Below are 20147 nucleotides of genomic sequence, written 5' to 3' on the forward strand. Positions count from 1 at the left end.
ATAAACAGTAGAGCTGGAGACTGGACCTGTTCAGGCCTGGAATAAACAGTAGAGCTGGAGACTGGACCTGTTCAGAGTGGAATAAACAGTAGAGCTGGAGACTGGACCTGTTCAGAGTGGAATAAACAGTAGAGCTGGTGGACTGGACCTGTTCAGAGTGGAATAAACAGTAGAGCTGGAGACTGGACCTGTTCAGAGTGGAATAAACAGTAGAGCTGGAGACTGGACCTGTTCAGAGTGGAATAAAGAATAGAGCTGGAGAGCTGGAGACTGGACCTGTTCAGAGTGGAATAAACAGTAGAGCTGGTGAGACTGGACCTGTTCAGAGTGGAATAAACAGTAGAGCTGGAGACCAGTAGAGCTGCTGGACCTGTTCAGAGTGGAATAAACAGTAGAGCTGGTGGACTGGACCTGTTCAGAGTGGAATAAACAGTAGAGCTGGAGACTGGACCTGTTCAGAGTGGAATAAACAGTAGAGCTGGAGACTGGACCTGTTCAGAGTGGAATAAACAGTAGAGCTGGAGACTGGACCTGTTCAGAGTGGAATAAACAGTAGAGCTGGAGACTGGACCTGTTCAGAGTGGAATAAACAGTAGAGCTGGAGACTGGACCTGTTCAGAGTGGAATAAACAGTAGAGCTGGAGACTGGACCTGTTCAGAGTGGAATAAACAGTAGAGCTGGAGACTGGACCTGTTCAGAGTGGAATAAACAGTAGAGCTGGAGACTGGACCTGTTCAGAGTGGAATAAACAGTAGAGCTGGAGACTGGACCTGTTCAGAGTGGAATAAACCTGTGGACCTGAGTGGAATAAACAGTAGAGCTGGAGACTGGACCTGTTCAGAGTGGAATAAACAGTAGAGCTGGAGACTGGACCTGTTCAGAGTGGAATAAACAGTAGAGCTGGAGACTGGACCTGTTCAGAGTGGAATAAACAGTAGAGCTGGAGACTGGACCTGTTCAGAGTGGAATAAACAGTAGAGCTGGAGACTGGACCTGTTCAGAGTGGAATAAACAGTAGAGCTGGAGACTGGACCTGTTCAGAGTGGAATAAACAGTAGAGCTGGAGACTGGACCTGTTCAGAGTGGAATAAACAGTAGAGCTGGAGACTGGACCTGTTCAGAGTGGAATAAACAGTAGAGCTGGAGACTGGACCTGTTCAGAGTGGAATAAACTGGAGTTCAGAGCTGAGCTGAGACTGGACCTGTTCAGAGTGGAATAAACAGTAGAGCTGGAGACTGGACCTGTTCAGAGTGGAATAAACAGCAGAGCTGGAGACTGTTCAGACCTGGAGACTGGACCTGTTCAGAGTGGAATAAACAGTAGAGCTGAGACTGGACCTGTTCAGAGTGGAATAAACAGTAGAGCTGGAGACTGGACCTGTTCAGAGTGGAATAAACAGTAGAGCTGGAGACTGGACCTGTTCAGAGTGGAATAAACAGTAGAGCTGGAGACTGGACCTGTTCAGAGTGGAATAAACAGTAGAGCTGGAGACTGGACCTGTTCAGAGTGGAATAAACAGTAGAGCTGGAGACTGGACCTGTTCAGAGTGGAATAAACAGTAGAGCTGGAGACTGGACCTGTTCAGAGTGGAATAAACAGTAGAGCTGGAGACTGGACCTGTTCAGAATGGAATAAACAGTAGAGCTGTTGGACTGGACCTGTTCAGGGTGGAATAAACAGTAGAGCTGGAGACTGGACCTGTTCAGGGTGGTGGAATAAACAGTAGAGCTGGAGACTGGACCTGTTCAGAGTGGAATAAACAGTAGAGCTGGTGGACTGGACCTGTTCAGAGTGGAATAAACAGTAGAGCTGGAGACAGTACCTGTTCAGAGTGGAATAAACAGTAGAGCTGGAGACTGGACCTGTTCAGGGTGGTGGAATAAACAGTAGAGCTGGAGACTGGACCTGTTCAGAGTGGAATAAACAGTAGAGCTGGTGGACTGGACCTGTTCAGAGTGGAATAAACAGTAGAGCTGGAGACTGGACCTGTTCAGAGTGGAATAAACAGTAGAGCTGGTGGACTGGACCTGTTCCGAGTGGAATAAACAGTAGAGCTGGAGACTGGACCCGTTCAGGGTGGTGGAATAAACAGTAGAGCTGGAGACTGGACCTGTTCAGAGTGGAATAAACAGTAGAGCTGGAGACTGGACCTGTTCAGAGTGGAATAAACAGTAGAGCTGGAGACTGGACCTGTTCAGAGTGGAATAAACAGTAGAGCTGGTGGACTGGACCTGTTCAGAGTGGAATAAACAGTAGAGCTGGAGACTGGACCTGTTCAGAGTGGAATAAACAGTAGAGCTGGAGACTGGACCTGTTCAGAGTGGTGGAATAAACAGTAGAGCTGGAGACTGGACCTGTTCAGAGTGGAATAAACAGTAGAGCTGGAGACTGGACCTGTTCAGAGTGGAATAAACAGTAGAGCTGGTGGACTGGACCTGTTCAGAGTGGAATAAACAGTAGAGCTGGAGACTGGACCTGTTCAGAGTGGAATAAACAGTAGAGCTGGTGGACTGGACCTGTTCAGAGTGGAATAAACAGTAGAGCTGGAGACTGGACCTGTTCAGAGTGGAATAAACAGTAGAGCTGGAGACTGGACCTGTTCAGGGTGGAATAAACAGTAGAGCTGGTGGACTGGACCTGTTCAGGGTGGAATAAACAGTAGAGCTGGAGACTGGACCTGTTCAGAGTGGAATAAACAGTAGAGCTGGAGACTGGACCTGTTCAGAGTGGAATAAACAGTAGAGCTGGAGACTGGACCTGTTCAGAGTGGAATAAACAGTAGAGCTGGAGACTGGACCTGTTCAGAGTGGAATAAACAGTAGAGCTGGAGACTGGACCTGTTCAGAGTGGAATAAACAGTAGAGCTGGAGACTGGACCTGTTCAGAGTGGAATAAACAGTAGAGCTGGTGGAGTGGGACTGTTCAGAGTGGAATAAACAGTAGAGCTGGAGACTGGACCTGTCCAGAGTGGAATAAACAGTAGAGCTGGAGACTGGACCTGTTCAGGGTGGAATAAACAGTAGAGCTGGAGACTGGACCTGTTCAGGGTGGAATAAACAGTAGAGCTGGTGGAGTGGACCTGTTCAGAGTGGAATAAACAGTAGAGCTGGAGACTGGACCTGTTCAGAGTGGAATAAACAGTAGAGCTGGAGACTGGACCTGTTCAGAGTGGAATAAACAGTAGAGCTGGTGGACTGGACCTGTTCAGAGTGGAATAAACAGTAGAGCTGGAGACTGGACCTGTTCAGAGTGGAATAAACAGTAGAGCTGGAGACTGGACCTGTTCAGAGTGGAATAAACAGTAGAGCTGGAGACTGGACCTGTTCAGAGTGGAATAAACAGTAGAGCTGGAGACTGGACCTGTTCAGAGTGGTGGAGTGCTGAGTACACACGACAAACACTACAGCCTCTCACACACACACACACACACACACACACACACACACACACACACACACACACACACACACACACACACTGAGGGAGGACGTCATTATAATGGCTGGAACGGAGACAACGGATGGCTTCCATGGGTGATACCACTCCATCGACTCCATTCCAGCCATCACTAACAACCGTCCTCCCCTCTGCAGCCTCCACTGACAGGCATGTACACTGTACAGAGGTTGGTGTGTGTGTTATCTGCCAGACAGTGTGAGGGACAGGTTGGTGTGTGTGTTACCTGTCGGACAGTGTGAGGGACAGGTTGGTGTGTGTGTTACCTGCCGGGCAGTGTGAGGGAGAGGTTGGTGTGTGTGTTACCTGTCAGACAGTGTGAGGGAGAGGTTGGTGTGTGTGTCACCTGTCAGACAGTGTGAGGGACAGGTTGGTGTGTGTGTTACCTGTCGGGCAGTGTGAGGGACAGGTTGGTGTGTGTGTTACCTGCTGGGCAGTGTGAGGGACAGGTTGGTGTGTGTGTTACCTGTCAGACAGTGTGAGGGACAAGTTGGTGTGTGTGTTACCTGCCGGGCAGTGTGAGGGACAGGTTGGTGTGTGTGTTACCTGCCGGGCAGTGTGAGGGACAGGTTGGTGTGTGTGTTACCTGTCAGACAGTGTGAGGGAGAGGTTGGTGTGTGTGTTACCTGCCAGACAGTGTGAGGGACAGGTTGGTGTGTGTGTGTGTTACCTGTCGGGCAGTGTGAGGGACAGGTTGGTGTGTGTGTGTGTTACCTGTCAGCCAGTATGAGGGAGAGGTTGGTGTGTGTGTTACCTGTCAGACAGTGTGAGGGACAGGTTGGTGTGTGTGTTACCTGTCAGGCAGTGTGAGGGACAGGTTGGTGTGTGTGTTACCTGCCGGGCAGTGTGAGGGAGAGGTTGGTGTGTGTTACCTGCCGGGCAGTGTGAGGGACAGGTTGGTGTGTGTGTTACCTGTCAGACAGTATGAGGGACAGGTTGGTGTGTGTGTTACCTGCCGGGCAGTGTGAGGGAGAGGTTGGTGTGTGTTACCTGTCAGGCAGTGTGAGGGAGAGGTTGGTGTGTGTGTGTGTTACCTGTCGGGCAGTGTGAGGGACAGGTTGGTGTGTGTGTTACCTGTCAGACAGTATGAGGGACAGGTTGGTGTGTGTGTTACCTGCCGGGCAGTGTGAGGGACAGGTTGGTGTGTGTGTTACCTGCCAGACAGTGTGAGGGAGAGGTTGGTGTGTGTGTTACCTGCCGGGCAGTGTGAGGGACAGGTTGGTGTGTGTGTTACCTGCCAGACAGTGTGAGGGACAGGTTGGTGTGTGTGTTACCTGTCAGACAGTGTGAGGGACAGGTTGGTGTGTGTGTTACCTGCCAGACAGTGTGAGGGACAGGTTGGTGTGTGTGTGTGTTACCTGTCGGGCAGTGTGAGGGACAGGTTGGTGTGTGTGTTACCTGTCAGACAGTATGAGGGACAGGTTGGTGTGTGTGTTACCTGCCGGGCAGTGTGAGGGACAGGTTGGTGTGTGTGTCCATCCCGGTAGGAGCATAGTCCCAGGTAACGGTCTCTGCTGCCAGGTAGTACTTCCTGACTGGGCCAGCAGGGGGGGCTACTGAGGGGCTGACATCATCATCACAGGAAACCACCTCATACAGAGCCTGCATACCGGCTGATACACACACACACACACACACACACACACACACACACACACACACACACACACACACACACACACACACACACACACACGCAGAAAGGTAAGGACAGGACAGAGTGAGAGCAGGCCAGAGTTATACAGGCTGTAATTAAGAACCACATAGTGAACTGAATTACCCCTGAAGGAAAGCTTACTGGTTAGAACCTACTCTCATATCTAACGAGGTCTAGTGTGGCCAGATACTGGTTGGAACTACTGTCCTATCTAACGAGGTCTAGTGTGGCCAGATACTGGTTGGAACCTACTCTCATATCTAACGAGGTCTAGTGTGGCCAGATACTGGTTGGAACCTACTCTCATATCTAACGAGGTCTAGTGTGGCCAGATACTGGTTGGAACTACTGTCCTATCTAACGAGGTCTAGTGTGGTCAGATACTGGTTGGAACTACTGTCCTATCTAACGAGGTCTAGTGTGGCCAGATACTGGTTGGAACTACTGTCCTATCTAACGAGGTCTAGTGTGGCCAGATACTGGTTGGAACTACTGTCCTATCTAACGAGGTCTAGTGTGGCCAGATACTGGTTGGAACTACTGTCCTATCTAACGAGGTCTAGTGTGGTCAGATACTGGTTGGAACTACTGTCCTATCTAACGAGGTCTAGTGTGGCCAGATACTGGTTGGAACTACTGTCCTATCTAACGAGGTCTAGTGTGGTCAGATACTGGTTGGAACTACTGTCCTATCTAACGAGGTCTAGTGTGGCCAGATACTGGTTGGAACCTACTGTCCTATCTAACGAGGTCTAGTGTGGCCAGATACTGGTTGGAACTACTGTCCTATCTAACGAGGTCTAGTGTGGTCAGATACTGGTTGAAACTACTGTCCTATCTATCGAGGTCTAGTGTGGCCAGATACTGGTTGGAACTACTGTCCTATCTAACGAGGTCTAGTGTGGCCAGATACTGGTTGGAACTACTGTCCTATCTAACGAGGTCTAGTGTGGCCAGATACTGGTTGGAACTACTGTCCTATCTAACGAGGTCTAGTGTGGCCAGATACTGGTTGGAACTACTGTCCTATCTAACGAGGTCTAGTGTGGCCAGATACTGGTTGGAACTACTGTCCTATCTAACGAGGTCTAGTGTGGCCAGATACTGGTTGGAACTACTGTCCTATCTAACGAGGTCTAGTGTGGCCAGATACTGGTTGGAACTACTGTCCTATCTAACGAGGTCTAGTGTGGCCAGATACTGGTTGGAACTACTGTCCTATCTAACGAGGTCTAGTGTGGCCAGATACTGGTTGGAACTACTGTCCTATCTAACGAGGTCTAGTGTGGCCAGATACTGGTTGGAACTACTGTCCTATCTAACGAGGTCTAGTGTGGTCAGATACTGGTTGGAACTACTGTCCTATCTAACGAGGTCTAGTGTGGCCAGATACTGGTTGGAACTACTGTCCTATCTAACGAGGTCTAGTGTGGCCAGATACTGGTTGGAACTACTGTCCTATCTAACGAGGTCTAGTGTGGTCAGATACTGGTTGGAACTACTGTCCTATCTAACGAGGTCTAGTGTGGCCAGATACTGGTTGGAACTACTGTCCTATCTAACGAGGTCTAGTGTGGTCAGATACTGGTTGGAACTACTGTCCTATCTAACGAGGTCTAGTGTGGCCAGATACTGGTTGGAACCTACTGTCCTATCTAACGAGGTCTAGTGTGGCCAGATACTGGTTGGAACTACTGTCCTATCTAACGAGGTCTAGTGTGGTCAGATACTGGTTGAAACTACTGTCCTATCTATCGAGGTCTAGTGTGGCCAGATACTGGTTGGAACTACTGTCCTATCTAACGAGGTCTAGTGTGGCCAGATACTGGTTGGAACTACTGTCCTATCTAACGAGGTCTAGTGTGGCCAGATACTGGTTGGAACTACTGTCCTATCTAACGAGGTCTAGTGTGGCCAGATACTGGTTGGAACTACTGTCCTATCTAACGAGGTCTAGTGTGGCCAGATACTGGTTGGAACTACTGTCCTATCTAACGAGGTCTAGTGTGGCCAGATACTGGTTGGAACTACTGTCCTATCTAACGAGGTCTAGTGTGGCCAGATACTGGTTGGAACTACTGTCCTATCTAACGAGGTCTAGTGTGGCCAGATACTGGTTGGAACTACTGTCCTATCTAACGAGGTCTAGTGTGGCCAGATACTGGTTGGAACTACTGTCCTATCTAACGAGGTCTAGTGTGGCCAGATACTGGTTGGAACTACTGTCCTATCTAACGAGGTCTAGTGTGGCCAGATACTGGTTGGAACTACTGTCCTATCTAACGAGGTCTAGTGTGGCCAGATACTGGTTGGAACTACTGTCCTATCTAACGAGGTCTAGTGTGGCCAGATACTGGTTGGAACTACTGTCCTATCTATCGAGGTCTAGTGTGGCCAGATAATGGTTGTGCAGGTTTTTGCTCCATTCCTGCTTTAACACAGCTTATTCAGCTACGCTAGTGGCCACACGAGTCCATGTCTACCTCTGGAGGTTGTCACGCAGATCAGATTACAATCAACGATACGTGATTAGTGGTCAATGATAGGTTAGTGGTTGGTAGGTCAGGGGTCAGAGGTCAGGTGTTTGGGGTCAGATGACTTACCCTGTAGATGGTCGTTGACCTGACAGCTCAGCAGCCATTTCCCGGTCGCCAAGGGAACCATCGCCGCGGTGACGAAGGTTGCCGGGAACAGGCTGAGTGTGTCGGCACGGTGACCACGGTCCAATAGGGTGTTGCCCTGGAAGTATGCGGAGTGTATGTCCACCTCGTTGCCCATCCCAAACAGGTGCCATGCCACCCTGCGCCCCTGGCACAGCTTCATGTCAAGCAGGTTACCATACATATACCCATTTATGGCTGAGGAGAGGAAGAGGAGAGGATGAGGAGAGGAAGAGGAGAGGATGAGGAGAGGAGGATGAGGAGAGGAGGAGAGGAGAGGATGATGAGGAGAGGAGGAGAGGAGAGGATGAGGAGAGGAGGAGAGGATGAGGAGAGGAGGATGAGGAGAGGAGGAAGAGATTAGAGGAGGAGAGGATGAGGAGAGGAGGATGAGGAGAGGAGGAAGAGATTAGAGGAGGAGAGGAGGAAGATTAGAGGAGGAGAGGAGGAAGAGATTAGAGGAGGAGAGGATGAGGAGAGCATGAGGAGGAGAGGAGGCGAGGATGATGAGGATAGGATGAGAGGATGAGGAGGAGAGGTTGAGGAGAGGAGAGGATGAGGAGAGGAGGACGAGAGGAGAAGATGAAGAGATGATGAGGAGAGAATGAGGAGAGGAAGAGGAGAAGATGAGGAGGAGGAGAGGAGGAGGATGAGGAGAAGATGAGGAGAGGGGAGGATGAGGAGATGATGAGGAGAGGATGAGGAGAGGAGGATGAGGAGAGGAGGACGAGAGGAGAAGATGAAGAGATGATGAGGAGAGGATGAGGAGAAGATGAGAATGAGGAGAGGGGAGGATGAGGATGGGAGGAGAGGAGGAGAGGATGTGGAGAGGAGGACGAGAGGAGAAGATGAAGAGAGGATGAGGAGAGAATGAGGAGAGGAAGAGGAGAAGATGAGTAGGAGGAGAGGATGAGGAGAAGATGAGGATGAGGAGAGGGGAGGATGAGGAGAGGAGGAGAAGAGGATGAGGAGAAGATGAGGAGAGGGGAGCAGAGAAGAGATACAGATAGATTTGAGTCACCCCCTGCCCAGGATACAACAGGTGTAAAACAATACAGTGACATTCTTACCTTGAGACCTCTTTCCCCCCAATGCACAAATAAACAACACCACAGAACTACGATGAGAGTTAAAGTATATACAGGTCAGAACCTTATTCAATGTCCAGGATCCTGGAGTGGTTGTATATACAGGTCAGAACCTTATTCAATGTCCAGGGTTCTGGAGTGGTTGTATATACAGGTCAGAACCAGAACCTTATTCAATGTCCAGGGTCCTGGAGTGGTTGTATATACAGGTCAGTACCAGAACCTTATTCAATGTCCAGGGTTCTGGAGTGGTTGTATATACAGGTCAGTACCAAAACCTTATTCAATGTCCAGGGTCCTGGAGTGGTTGTATAGACAGGTCAGTACCTTATTCAATGTCCAGGGTCCTGGAGTGGTTGTATATACAGGTCAGAACCAGAACCTTATTCAATGTCCAGGGTCCAGGAGTGGTTGTATATACAGGTCAGAACCAGAACCTTATTCAATGTCCAGGGTCCTGGAGTGGTTGTATATACAGGTCAGTACCAGAACCTTATTCAATGTCCAGGGTTCTGGAGTGGTTGTATATACAGGTCAGAACCAGAACCTTATTCAATGTCCAGGGTCCAGGAGTGGTTGTATATACAGGTCAGAACCTTATTCAATGTCCAGGGTCCTGGAGTGGTTGTATAGACAGGTCAGAACCTTATTCAATGTCCAGGGTTCTGGAGTGGTTGTATATACAGGTCAGAACCAGAACCTTATTCAATGTCCAGGGTCCTGGAGTGGTTGTATATACAGGTCAGAACCAGAACCTTATTCAATGTCCAGGGTCCTGGAGTGGTTGTATATACAGGTCAGAACCTTATTCAATGTCAAGGGTCCTGGAGTGGTTGTATATACAGGTCAGTACCAGAACCTTATTCAATGTCCAGGGTCCTGGAGTGGTTGTATATACAGGTCAGTACCAGAACCTTATTCAATGTCCAGGGTTCTGGAGTGGTTGTATATACAGGTCAGAACCTTATTCAATGTCCAGGGTCCTGGAGTGGTTGTATATACAGGTCAGTACCAGAACCTTATTCAATGTCCAGGGTCCTGGAGTGGTTGTATATACAGGTCAGTACCAGAACCTTATTAAATGTCCAGGGTTCTGGAGTGGTTGTATATACAGAACCTTATTCAATGTCAGGGTCCTGGGTGGTTGTTATTCAGGTCAGAACCAGAACCTTATTCAATGTCCAGGGTTCTGGAGTGGTTGTATATACAGGTCAGAACCAGAACCTTATTCAATGTCCAGGGTCCTGGAGTGGTTATATACAGGTCAGAACCTTATTCAATGTCCAGGGTCCTGGAGTGGTTGTATATACAGGTCAGTACCAGAACCTTATTCAATGTCCAGGGTCCTGGAGTGGTTGTATATACAGGTCAGTACCTTATTCAATGTCCAGGGTCCTGGAGTGGTTGTATATACAGGTCAGAACCCTTATTCAATGTCCAGGGTCCTGGAGTGGTTGTATATACAGGTCAGAACCTTATTCAATGTCCAGGGTTCTGGAGTGGTTGTATATACAGGTCAGAACCAGAACCTTATTCAATGTCCAGGGTCCTGGAGTGGTTATATATACAGGTCAGAACCTTATTCAATGTCCAGGGTCCTGGAGTGGTTGTATATACAGGTCAGAACCAGAACCTTATTCAATGTCCAGGGTCCTGGAGTGGTTATATATACAGGTCAGAACCAGAACCTTATTCAATGTCCTGGGTCCTGGAGTGGTTGTATATACAGGTCAGTACCAGAACCTTATTCAATGTCCAGGGTCCTGGAGTGGTTGTATATACAGGTCAGTACCAGAACCTTATTCAATGTCCTGGGTTCTGGAGTGGTTGTATATACAGGTCAGTACCTTATTCAATGTCCAGGGTTCTGGAGTGGTTATATATACAGGTCAGAACCTTATTCAATGTCCAGGGTCCTGGAGTGGTTGTATATACAGGTCAGAACCTTATTCAATGTCCAGGGTTCTGGAGTGGTTGTATATACAGGTCAGAACCAGAACCTTATTCAATGTCCAGGGTCCTGGAGTGGTTATATATACAGGTCAGAACCTTATTCAATGTCCAGGGTCCTGGAGTGGTTGTATATACAGGTCAGAACCAGAACCTTATTCAATGTCCAGGGTCCTGGAGTGGTTATATATACAGGTCAGAACCAGAACCTTATTCAATGTCCTGGGTCCTGGAGTGGTTGTATATACAGGTCAGTACCAGAACCTTATTCAATGTCCAGGGTCCTGGAGTGGTTGTATATACAGGTCAGTACCAGAACCTTATTCAATGTCCTGGGTTCTGGAGTGGTTGTATATACAGGTCAGTACCTTATTCAATGTCCAGGGTTCTGGAGTGGTTATATATACAGGTCAGAACCTTATTCAATGTCCAGGGTCCTGGAGTGGTTGTATACAGGTCAGTACCTTATTCAATGTCCAGGGTTCTGGAGTGGTTGTATATACAGGTCTGTACCTTATTCAATGTCCAGGGTCCTGGAGTGGTTGTATATACAGGTCAGTACCAGAACCTTATTCAATGTCCAGGGTCCTGGAGTGGTTGTATATACAGGTCAGTACCAGAACCTTATTCAATGTCCAGGGTTCTGGAGTGGTTGTATATACAGGTCAGTACCAGAACCTTATTCAATGTCCAGGGTTCTGGAGTGGTTGTATATACAGGTCAGTACCTTATTCAATGTCAGGGTCCTGGAACCAGTACCAGAACCTTATTCAATGTCCAGGGTCCTGGAGTGGTTGTATATACAGGTCAGTACCAGAACCTTATTCAATGTCCAGGGTTCTGGAGTGGTTATATATACTCAGTACCTTATTCAATGTCCAGGGTCCTGGAGTGGTTGTATATACAGGTCAGTAACCTTATTCAATGTCCAGGGTTCTGGAGTGGTTGTATATACAGGTCAGTACCAGAACCTTATTCAATGTCCAGGGTCCTGGAGTGGTTGTATATACAGGTCAGAACCAGAACCTTATTCAATGTCCAGGGTTCTGGAGTGGTTGTATATACAGGTCAGAACCAGAACCTTATTCAATGTCCAGGGTCCTGGAGTGGTTGTATATACAGGTCAGTACCAGAACCTTATTCAATGTCCAGGGTTCTGGAGTGGTTGTATATACAGGTCAGAACCAGAACCTTATTCAATGTCCAGGGTCCTGGAGTGGTTGTATATACAGGTCAGAACCTTATTCAATGTCCAGGGTTCTGGAGTGGTTGTATATACAGGTCAGAACCAGAACCTTATTCAATGTCCAGGGTCCTGGAGTGGTTATATATACAGGTCAGAACCTTATTCAATGTCCAGGGTCCTGGAGTGGTTGTATATACAGGTCAGAACCAGAACCTTATTCAATGTCCAGGGTCCTGGAGTGGTTATATATACAGGTCAGAACCAGAACCTTATTCAATGTCCTGGGTCCTGGAGTGGTTGTATATACAGGTCAGTACCAGAACCTTATTCAATGTCCAGGGTCCTGGAGTGGTTGTATATACAGGTCAGTACCAGAACCTTATTCAATGTCCTGGGTTCTGGAGTGGTTGTATATACAGGTCAGTACCTTATTCAATGTCCAGGGTTCTGGAGTGGTTATATATACAGGTCAGAACCTTATTCAATGTCCAGGGTCCTGGAGTGGTTGTATATACAGGTCAGAACCTTATTCAATGTCCAGGGTTCTGGAGTGGTTGTAGTACAGAACCTTATTCAATGTCCAGGGTCCTGGAGTGGTTATATATACAGGTCAGAACCTTATTCAATGTCCAGGGTCCTGGAGTGGTTGTATATACAGGTCAGTACCAGAACCTTATTCAATGTCCAGGGTCCTGGAGTGGTTGTATAGACAGGTCAGTACCAGAACCTTATTCAATGTCCAGGGTCCTGGAGTGGTTGTATAGACAGGTCAGTACCTTATTCAATGTCCAGGGTCCTGGAGTGGTTGTATATACAGGTCAGAACCAGAACCTTATTCAATGTCCAGGGTCCTGGAGTGGTTGTATATACAGGTCAGAACCTTATTCAATGTCCAGGGTTCTGGAGTGGTTGTATATACAGGTCAGAACCAGAACCTTATTCAATGTCCAGGGTCCTGGAGTGGTTATATATACAGGTCAGAACCTTATTCAATGTCCAGGGTCCTGGAGTGGTTGTATATACAGGTCAGAACCAGAACCTTATTCAATGTCCAGGGTCCTGGAGTGGTTATATATACAGGTCAGAACCAGAACCTTATTCAATGTCCTGGGTCCTGGAGTGGTTGTATATACCTACCAGAACCTTATTCAATGTCCAGGGTCCTGGAGTGGTTGTATATACAGGTCAGTACCAGAACCTTATTCAATGTCCTGGGTTCTGGAGTGGTTGTATATACAGGTCAGTACCTTATTCAATGTCCAGGGTTCTGGAGTGGTTATATATACAGGTCAGAACCTTATTCAATGTCCAGGGTCCTGGAGTGGTTGTATATACAGGTCAGTACCTTATTCAATGTCCAGGGTTCTGGAGTGGTTGTATATACAGGTCAGAACCTTATTCAATGTCCAGGGTCCTGGAGTGGTTGTATATACAGGTCAGTACCAGAACCTTATTCAATGTCCAGGGTCCTGGAGTGGTTGTATATACAGGTCAGTACCAGAACCTTATTCAATGTCCAGGGTTCTGGAGTGGTTGTATATACAGGTCAGTACCAGAACCTTATTCAATGTCCAGGGTTCTGGAGTGGTTATATATACAGGTCAGTACCTTATTCAATGTCCAGGGTCCTGGAGTGGTTGTATATCAGTACCAGAACCTTATTCAATGGTCCTGGAGTGGTTGTATATACAGGTCAGTACCAGAACCTTATTCAATGTCCAGGGTTCTGGAGTGGTTATATATACAGGTCAGTACCTTATTCAATGTCCAGGGTCCTGGAGTGGTTGTATATACAGGTCAGTACCAGAACCTTATTCAATGTCCAGGGTTCTGGAGTGGTTGTATATACAGGTCAGTACCAGAACCTTATTCAATGTCCAGGGTCCTGGAGTGGTTGTATATACAGGTCAGAACCAGAACCTTATTCAATGTCCAGGGTTCTGGAGTGGTTGTATATACAGGTCAGAACCAGAACCTTATTCAATGTCCAGGGTCCTGGAGTGGTTGTATATACAGGTCAGTACAGAACCTTATTCAATGTCCAGGGTTCTGGAGTGGTTATATATACAGGTCAGTACCTTATTCAATGTCCAGGGTCCTGGAGTGGTTGTATATACAGGTCAGAACCTTATTCAATGTCCAGGGTCCTGGAGTGGTTGTATATACAGGTCAGTACCAGAACCTTATTCAATGTCCAGGGTTCTGGAGTGGTTATATATACAGGTCAGTACCTTATTCAATGTCCAGGGTCCTGGAGTGGTTGTATATACAGGTCAGAACCTTATTCAATGTCCAGGGTCCTGGAGTGGTTGTATATACAGGTCAGAACCTTATTCAATGTCCAGGGTTCTGGAGTGGTTATATATACAGGTCAGAACCTTATTCAATGTCCAGGGTCCTGGAGTGGTTGTATAGACAGGTCAGAACCTTATTCAATGTCCAGGGTTCTGGAGTGGTTGTATAGACAGGTCAGAACCTTATTCAATGTCCAGGGTTCTGGAGTGGTTGTATATACAGGTCAGAACCTTATTCAATGTCCAGGGTCCTGGAGTGGTTGTATAGACAGGTCAGAACCTTATTCAATGTCCAGGGTTCTGGAGTGGTTGTATATACAGGTCAGAACCTTATTCAATGTCCAGGGTTCTGGAGTGGTTGTATATACAGGTCAGAACCTTATTCAATGTCCAGGTTACTGGAGTGGCTGTGAACCCTGTGGAAATACCTGGATTTCTGCATCAATTGGTCATCACATTTGATCTAATCTTCATCTGAGACAGAACAATAGACAAACACAGTCTGCTTAAACTAATAACACAGAAATTATTGTATTTTTTTTCTTGTCTATATTGAATACATAATTTAAACATTCAGAGTGTAGTTTGGAAAAAGTATGTGAACCCCCCTAGTCTAATGACTTCTCCAAAAGATAATTGGTGTCAGGAATCAGCTAACCTGGAGTCCAATCACTGAGACGAGATTGGAGATGTTGGTTAGAGCTGCCCTGCCCTATAAAAAATACTCACAAAATGTGAGTTTGCTGTTCACAAGAAGCATTGCCTGATGTGAACCATGTCTCGAACAAAAGAGATCTCAGAAGACCTAAGATGAAGAATTGTTGACTTGCATAAAGCTGGAAACAGTTACAAAGTATCTCTAAAAGCCTTGATATTCATCAGTCCACGGTAAGATAAATTGTCTATAAATGGAGAAAGTTCAGAACTGTTGCTACTCTCCCTAGGAGTGGCCGTCCTGCAAAGATGACTGCAAGAGCACAGAGCAGCTCAATGTGGTTAAGAGGAATCCTAGAGTGTCAGCTAAAGACTTACAGAAATCTCTGGAACATGCTAACATCATTGAAAGATGATGAAGATGGCAACATCGCGACTAGATCTTAGAATGAGGCTCCTTAAAGCTAGGCGTCCCGCTAGCGCGGCAACTTCCGGTGAAACTGGAGGGCGCGAAATTCAAATAAATAATCATAAACACTATGGATATTAAACATTTAGGTACATATAAGTGTCTTATATCGGCTGAAAGGTTACATTCTTGTTAATCTAACTGCACTGTCCGATTTACAGTAGCTATTAGGGCGAAAAACATGCGATTGTTTGAAGATGGCGCCCCACAAGTCTTTTTCCACCGGCACAGCTTTCATACATTCACTTATAAGTAGAAAAGTAGAGGTCGACCAATTAATCGGATTGGCCGAAGGTTGTGCAATGTAACAGGAATATTTAGACTTAGGGATGCCACCCGTTAAGATAAAATACGTAACGGTTCCGTATTTACGTAACGGTTCCGTATTTCACTGAAAGAATAAACGTTTTGTTTTCGAGATGATGGATTCCGGATTCGACCATGTTAATGACCTACGGCTCGCATTTCTGTGTGTTATTATGTTATAATTAAGTCTATGATATCATAGAGCAGTCTGACTGAGCGACGGAAGGCACCAGCAGGCTCGTAAGCATTCATTCAAACAGCACTTTTGTGAGTTTTGCCAGCAGTTGTTTATGACTTTAAGCCTATCAACTAGATTAGGCTGGTGTAACAAATGTGAAATGGCTAGCTAGTTAGCGGGGTGCGCGCTAATAGCGTTTCAAACGTCACTCACTCTGAGACTTGGAGTAGTTGTTCCCCTTGCTCTGCATGGGCAACGCTGCTTCGAGGGTGGCTGTTCGATGTGTTCCTGGTTCGAGCCCAAGTAGCGGCGAGGAGAGGGATGGAAGCTATACAGTTACACTGGCAATACTAAAGTGCCTATAAGAACATCCATTAGTCAAAGGTATATGGAATACAAATGGTATAGAGAGAAATAGTCCTATAATTCCTATAATAACTACAACCTAAAACTTCTTACCTGGGAATATTGAAGACTCATGTTAAAAGGAACCAGCAGCTTTCATATGTTCTCATGTTCTGAGCCAGAAACTTAAACGTTAGCTTTCGTACATAGCACATATTGCACTTTTACTTTCTTCTCCAACACTTTGTTTTTGCATTATTTAAACCAAATTGAACATGTTTCATTATTTATTTGAGGTTAAATTGATTTTATTGATGGATTATATTAAGTTAAAATAAGTGTTCATTCAGTATTGTTGTAATTGTCATTATTACAAATAAATGTAAAAAAAAAAAATAAGAAAAAAAAAATAAAAAAAAAAAAAATTGTCCGATTAATCGGTATCGGCTTTTTTTGGTCCTTTTTTTCAGTATCGGCGTTGAAAAATCGGTCGACCACTAGTATAAAGATGAAATATTCACTTACTTCTTGAAAATCTTCCTCTGATTTGTCATCCAAAGGGTTCCAGCTATAACACGCAGCGTCGTTTTGTTAGAAAAAATCCTTCTTTATATCCCAAAAAGTCTGTTTAGTTGGCGACATCGATTTGAGTAATCCACTTGTTCAACATGAAGAGAAAGGAATCTGAAAATCTTCCCCTAAACTTTGTTTCAACAAGTCAAATTACGTTTCTATCTACTCCTCAGGTACCCTAAAATGTAATCAAACTATAATATTTATTTCGGAAAGAAGTATGTTCAATAGGAAACCGATTTTAGCAGGTGCGTAATTTCTTCATGGCGCGCGCAAACACGGATTTCCAAGACTACTAAAACTGTTATCTGTTATTCGTTTTTGAAGTTACAAGCCTGAAACCTTGAACATAGACTGCTGACACCCTGTGGAAGCCATAGTAATTGCATCCAAGGAGCTCATTTTTAATATGACCTTTCTGTTGCATTTCTAAGAGGATGGTCTCTCAAAAAAAAAAAATCCAGTTGTTTTTTATTTGGATTTTCTCCTACCATATCTATTGTGTTACGGTCTCCTACATTGTTCTAACATTTGTACCAACTCCAAAGTGTTTCCTTTCCAATGGTACCAATTATATACATATCCAGGCTTCAGGGCCTGAGCTACAGGCAGTTTACTTTGGGCACGTCATTCAGGCGGAAATTGAGTAAAAAGGGGCTTAGGGCCTTCCTCTGATACCGCCTGGTATAGAGGTCCTGGATGGCAGGAAGCTTGGCCCCAGTGATGTACTGGGCCGTACGCTCTACCCTCTATAGGGCCTTCCTCTGATAACGCCTGGTATAGAGGTCCTGGATGGCAGGAAGCTTGGCCCCAGTGATGTACTGGGCCGTACGCTCTACCCTCTATAGGGCCTTCCTCTGATAACGCCTGGTATAGAGGTCCTGGATGGCAGGAAGCTTGGCCCCAGTGATGTACTGGGCCGTACGCTCTACCCTCTATAGGGCCTTCCTCTGATACCGCCTGGTATAGAGGTCCTGGATGGCAGGAAGCTTGGCCCCAGTGATGTACTGGGCCGTTCACACTACCCTCTGTAGTGCCTTGCAGTCGGAGGCCGAGCAGTTGCCATACCAGGCAGTGATGCAACCAGTCAGGATGCACTCGATGGTGCAGCTGTAGAACCTTTTGAGGATCTGAGGACCCATGCCAAATATTTTCTCCTGAGGTGGAATAGGTTTTGTCGTGCTCTCTTTATGACGGTCTTGATATTCTTGGACCCCAAGAGACTTGTAGCTCTCAACTTGCTCCACTACAGCTCCGTTGATGAGAATTGGGGCGTGCTCTGTCTTTTTTTTCCTGTAGTCCACAATCATCTCCTTTGTCTTGATCACGTTGAAGGAGAGATTGTTGTCCTGGAACCACACGGCCAGGTCTCTGACCTCCTCCCTATCTGTCTGCCAATTGAAGCTCAACAGAAGTTGGGTGATGCAACAGGACAATGGCCCAAAACACAGAAGTAAATCAACAACAGAAGAAAATACGCCTTCTGGAGTGGCCCAGTCAGAGTCCTGACCTCAACCTGAGTGGCCCAGTCAGAGTCCTGACCTCAACCTGAGTGGCCCAGTCAGAGTCCTGACCTCAACCTGAGTGGCCCAGTCAGAGTCCTGACCTCAACCTGAGTGGCCCAGTCAGAGTCCTGACCTCAACCTGAGTGGCCCAGTCAGAGTCCTGACCTCAACCCGAGTGGCCCAGTCAGAGTCCTGACCTCCCACCTGAGTGGCCCAGTCAGAGTCCTGACCTCAACCTGAAGATATGGCCCAGTCAGAGTCATGACCTCAACCTGAGTGGCCCAGTCAGAGTCCTGACCTCAAAACTGAGTGGCCCAGTCAGTGTCCTGATTCAACCTGAGTGGCCCAGTCAGAGTCCTGACCTGTGTTTGTCTATTGTTGTGTCTCAGATCAACCTGAGTGGCCCAGTCAGAGTCCTGACCTCAACCTGAGTGGCCCAGTCAGAGTCCTGACCTCAACCTGGGAGTTGGCCCAGTCAGAGTCCTGACCTCATCTGCTACCTGAGTGGCCCAGTCCAGAGTCCTGACCTCAACCTGAGTGGCCCGTCTCAGTAAGAGTCCTGACCTCAGGACCTGAGTGGCCCAGTCAGAGTCCTGACCTCAACCCGATTGAGGTGCTGGGCCATGACCTCGAGAGAGAGGGTTCACACCAGACATCCCAAGAATATTGCTGAACTGAAACAGTTTTTTAAAGAGGAATGGTCCAAAATTCCTCCTGACCGTTGTGGAGGTCTGATCCACAACTAAAGAAAACTTTTGTTGAAGATATTGCTGTCAAAGGAGGGGTGACCAGTTAGTAAAGGTGTTCACATACTTTTCCCACAATGCACTGTGAATGTTTACACTGTGTGTTCAATAAAATACATGAAAACTGTATAATTGTGTATAATTGTGCGTGTGTTATTAGATTAAGCAGACTGTGTTTGTCTATTGTTGTGTCTCAGATGAAGATTAGTTCAAATTTTATGACCAATTTATACAGAAATCTAGGAAATTCCACAGGGTTCACATACTGGTGTTGTCCTGAGGTGGAATGTTTACAGTATTCACGATAACAGCTGAAAACTCTCCTGGGAGGCAGAATGGACCATCAGCTATTTCAAGACGGGCGAACAATGGGCTTCTACTGCACTAGAGTCTGCATCTGCTACTGATAATCCACTAGACCAGCTGGGCAGGCAGGTTGCCAAACATGTCCCCTTTACAGGCTGCCAGGACAGACGAGAGGAGAGGGGACATTCAGGACATGGGGAGACGAGAGGAGAGGGGACACTCAGGACATGGGGAGACGAGAGGAGAGGGGACATTCTGTCTCAGTATTCAGCCTGCTACTCAGGGACACTCAGGACATGGGGAGACGGGACATTCTGTCTCAGTATTCAGCCTGCTAGTCAGGGACACTCAGGACATGGGGAGACATTCTGTCTCAGTATTCAGGAGAGGGACATTCAGGACATGGGGAGACGGGAGGAGAGGGGACATTCAGGACATGGGGAGACGAGAGGAGAGGGGACATTCAGGACATGGGGAGACAGGACATTCTGTCTCAGTATTCAGCCTGCTAGTCAGGGACATTCAGGACATGGGGAGATGAGAGGAGAGGGGACATTCAGGACATGGGGAGACAGGACATTCTGTCTCAGTATTCAGCCTGCTAGTCAGGGACATTCAGGACATGGGGAGACGGGACATTCTGTCTCAGTATTCAGCCTGCTACTCAGGGACATTCAGGACATGGGGAGACAGGACATTCTGTCTCAGTATTCAGCCTGCTAGTCAGGGACATTCAGGACATGGGGAGACGGGAGGGGGACATTCAGGACAT

General features: G+C 46.9%; 1 protein-coding gene across 1 annotated transcript in view; it reads right to left on the reverse strand.

Annotated features, from left to right (window-relative positions):
- The window catches only part of hephl1b (hephaestin-like 1b), a 96102-nt gene that overhangs the window by 36496 nt on the left and 39459 nt on the right, over positions 1-20147 (reverse strand). Inside the window, 2 exon segments of the mRNA XM_064971064.1 lie at positions 4897-5071; positions 7719-7973. Coding sequence (XP_064827136.1) covers positions 4897-5071; positions 7719-7973 — 430 coding nt within the window.

Source organism: Oncorhynchus masou, chromosome 8 (genome assembly GCF_036934945.1).
Source record: "Oncorhynchus masou masou isolate Uvic2021 chromosome 8, UVic_Omas_1.1, whole genome shotgun sequence".
Classification (NCBI taxonomy): domain Eukaryota; kingdom Metazoa; phylum Chordata; class Actinopteri; order Salmoniformes; family Salmonidae; genus Oncorhynchus; species Oncorhynchus masou.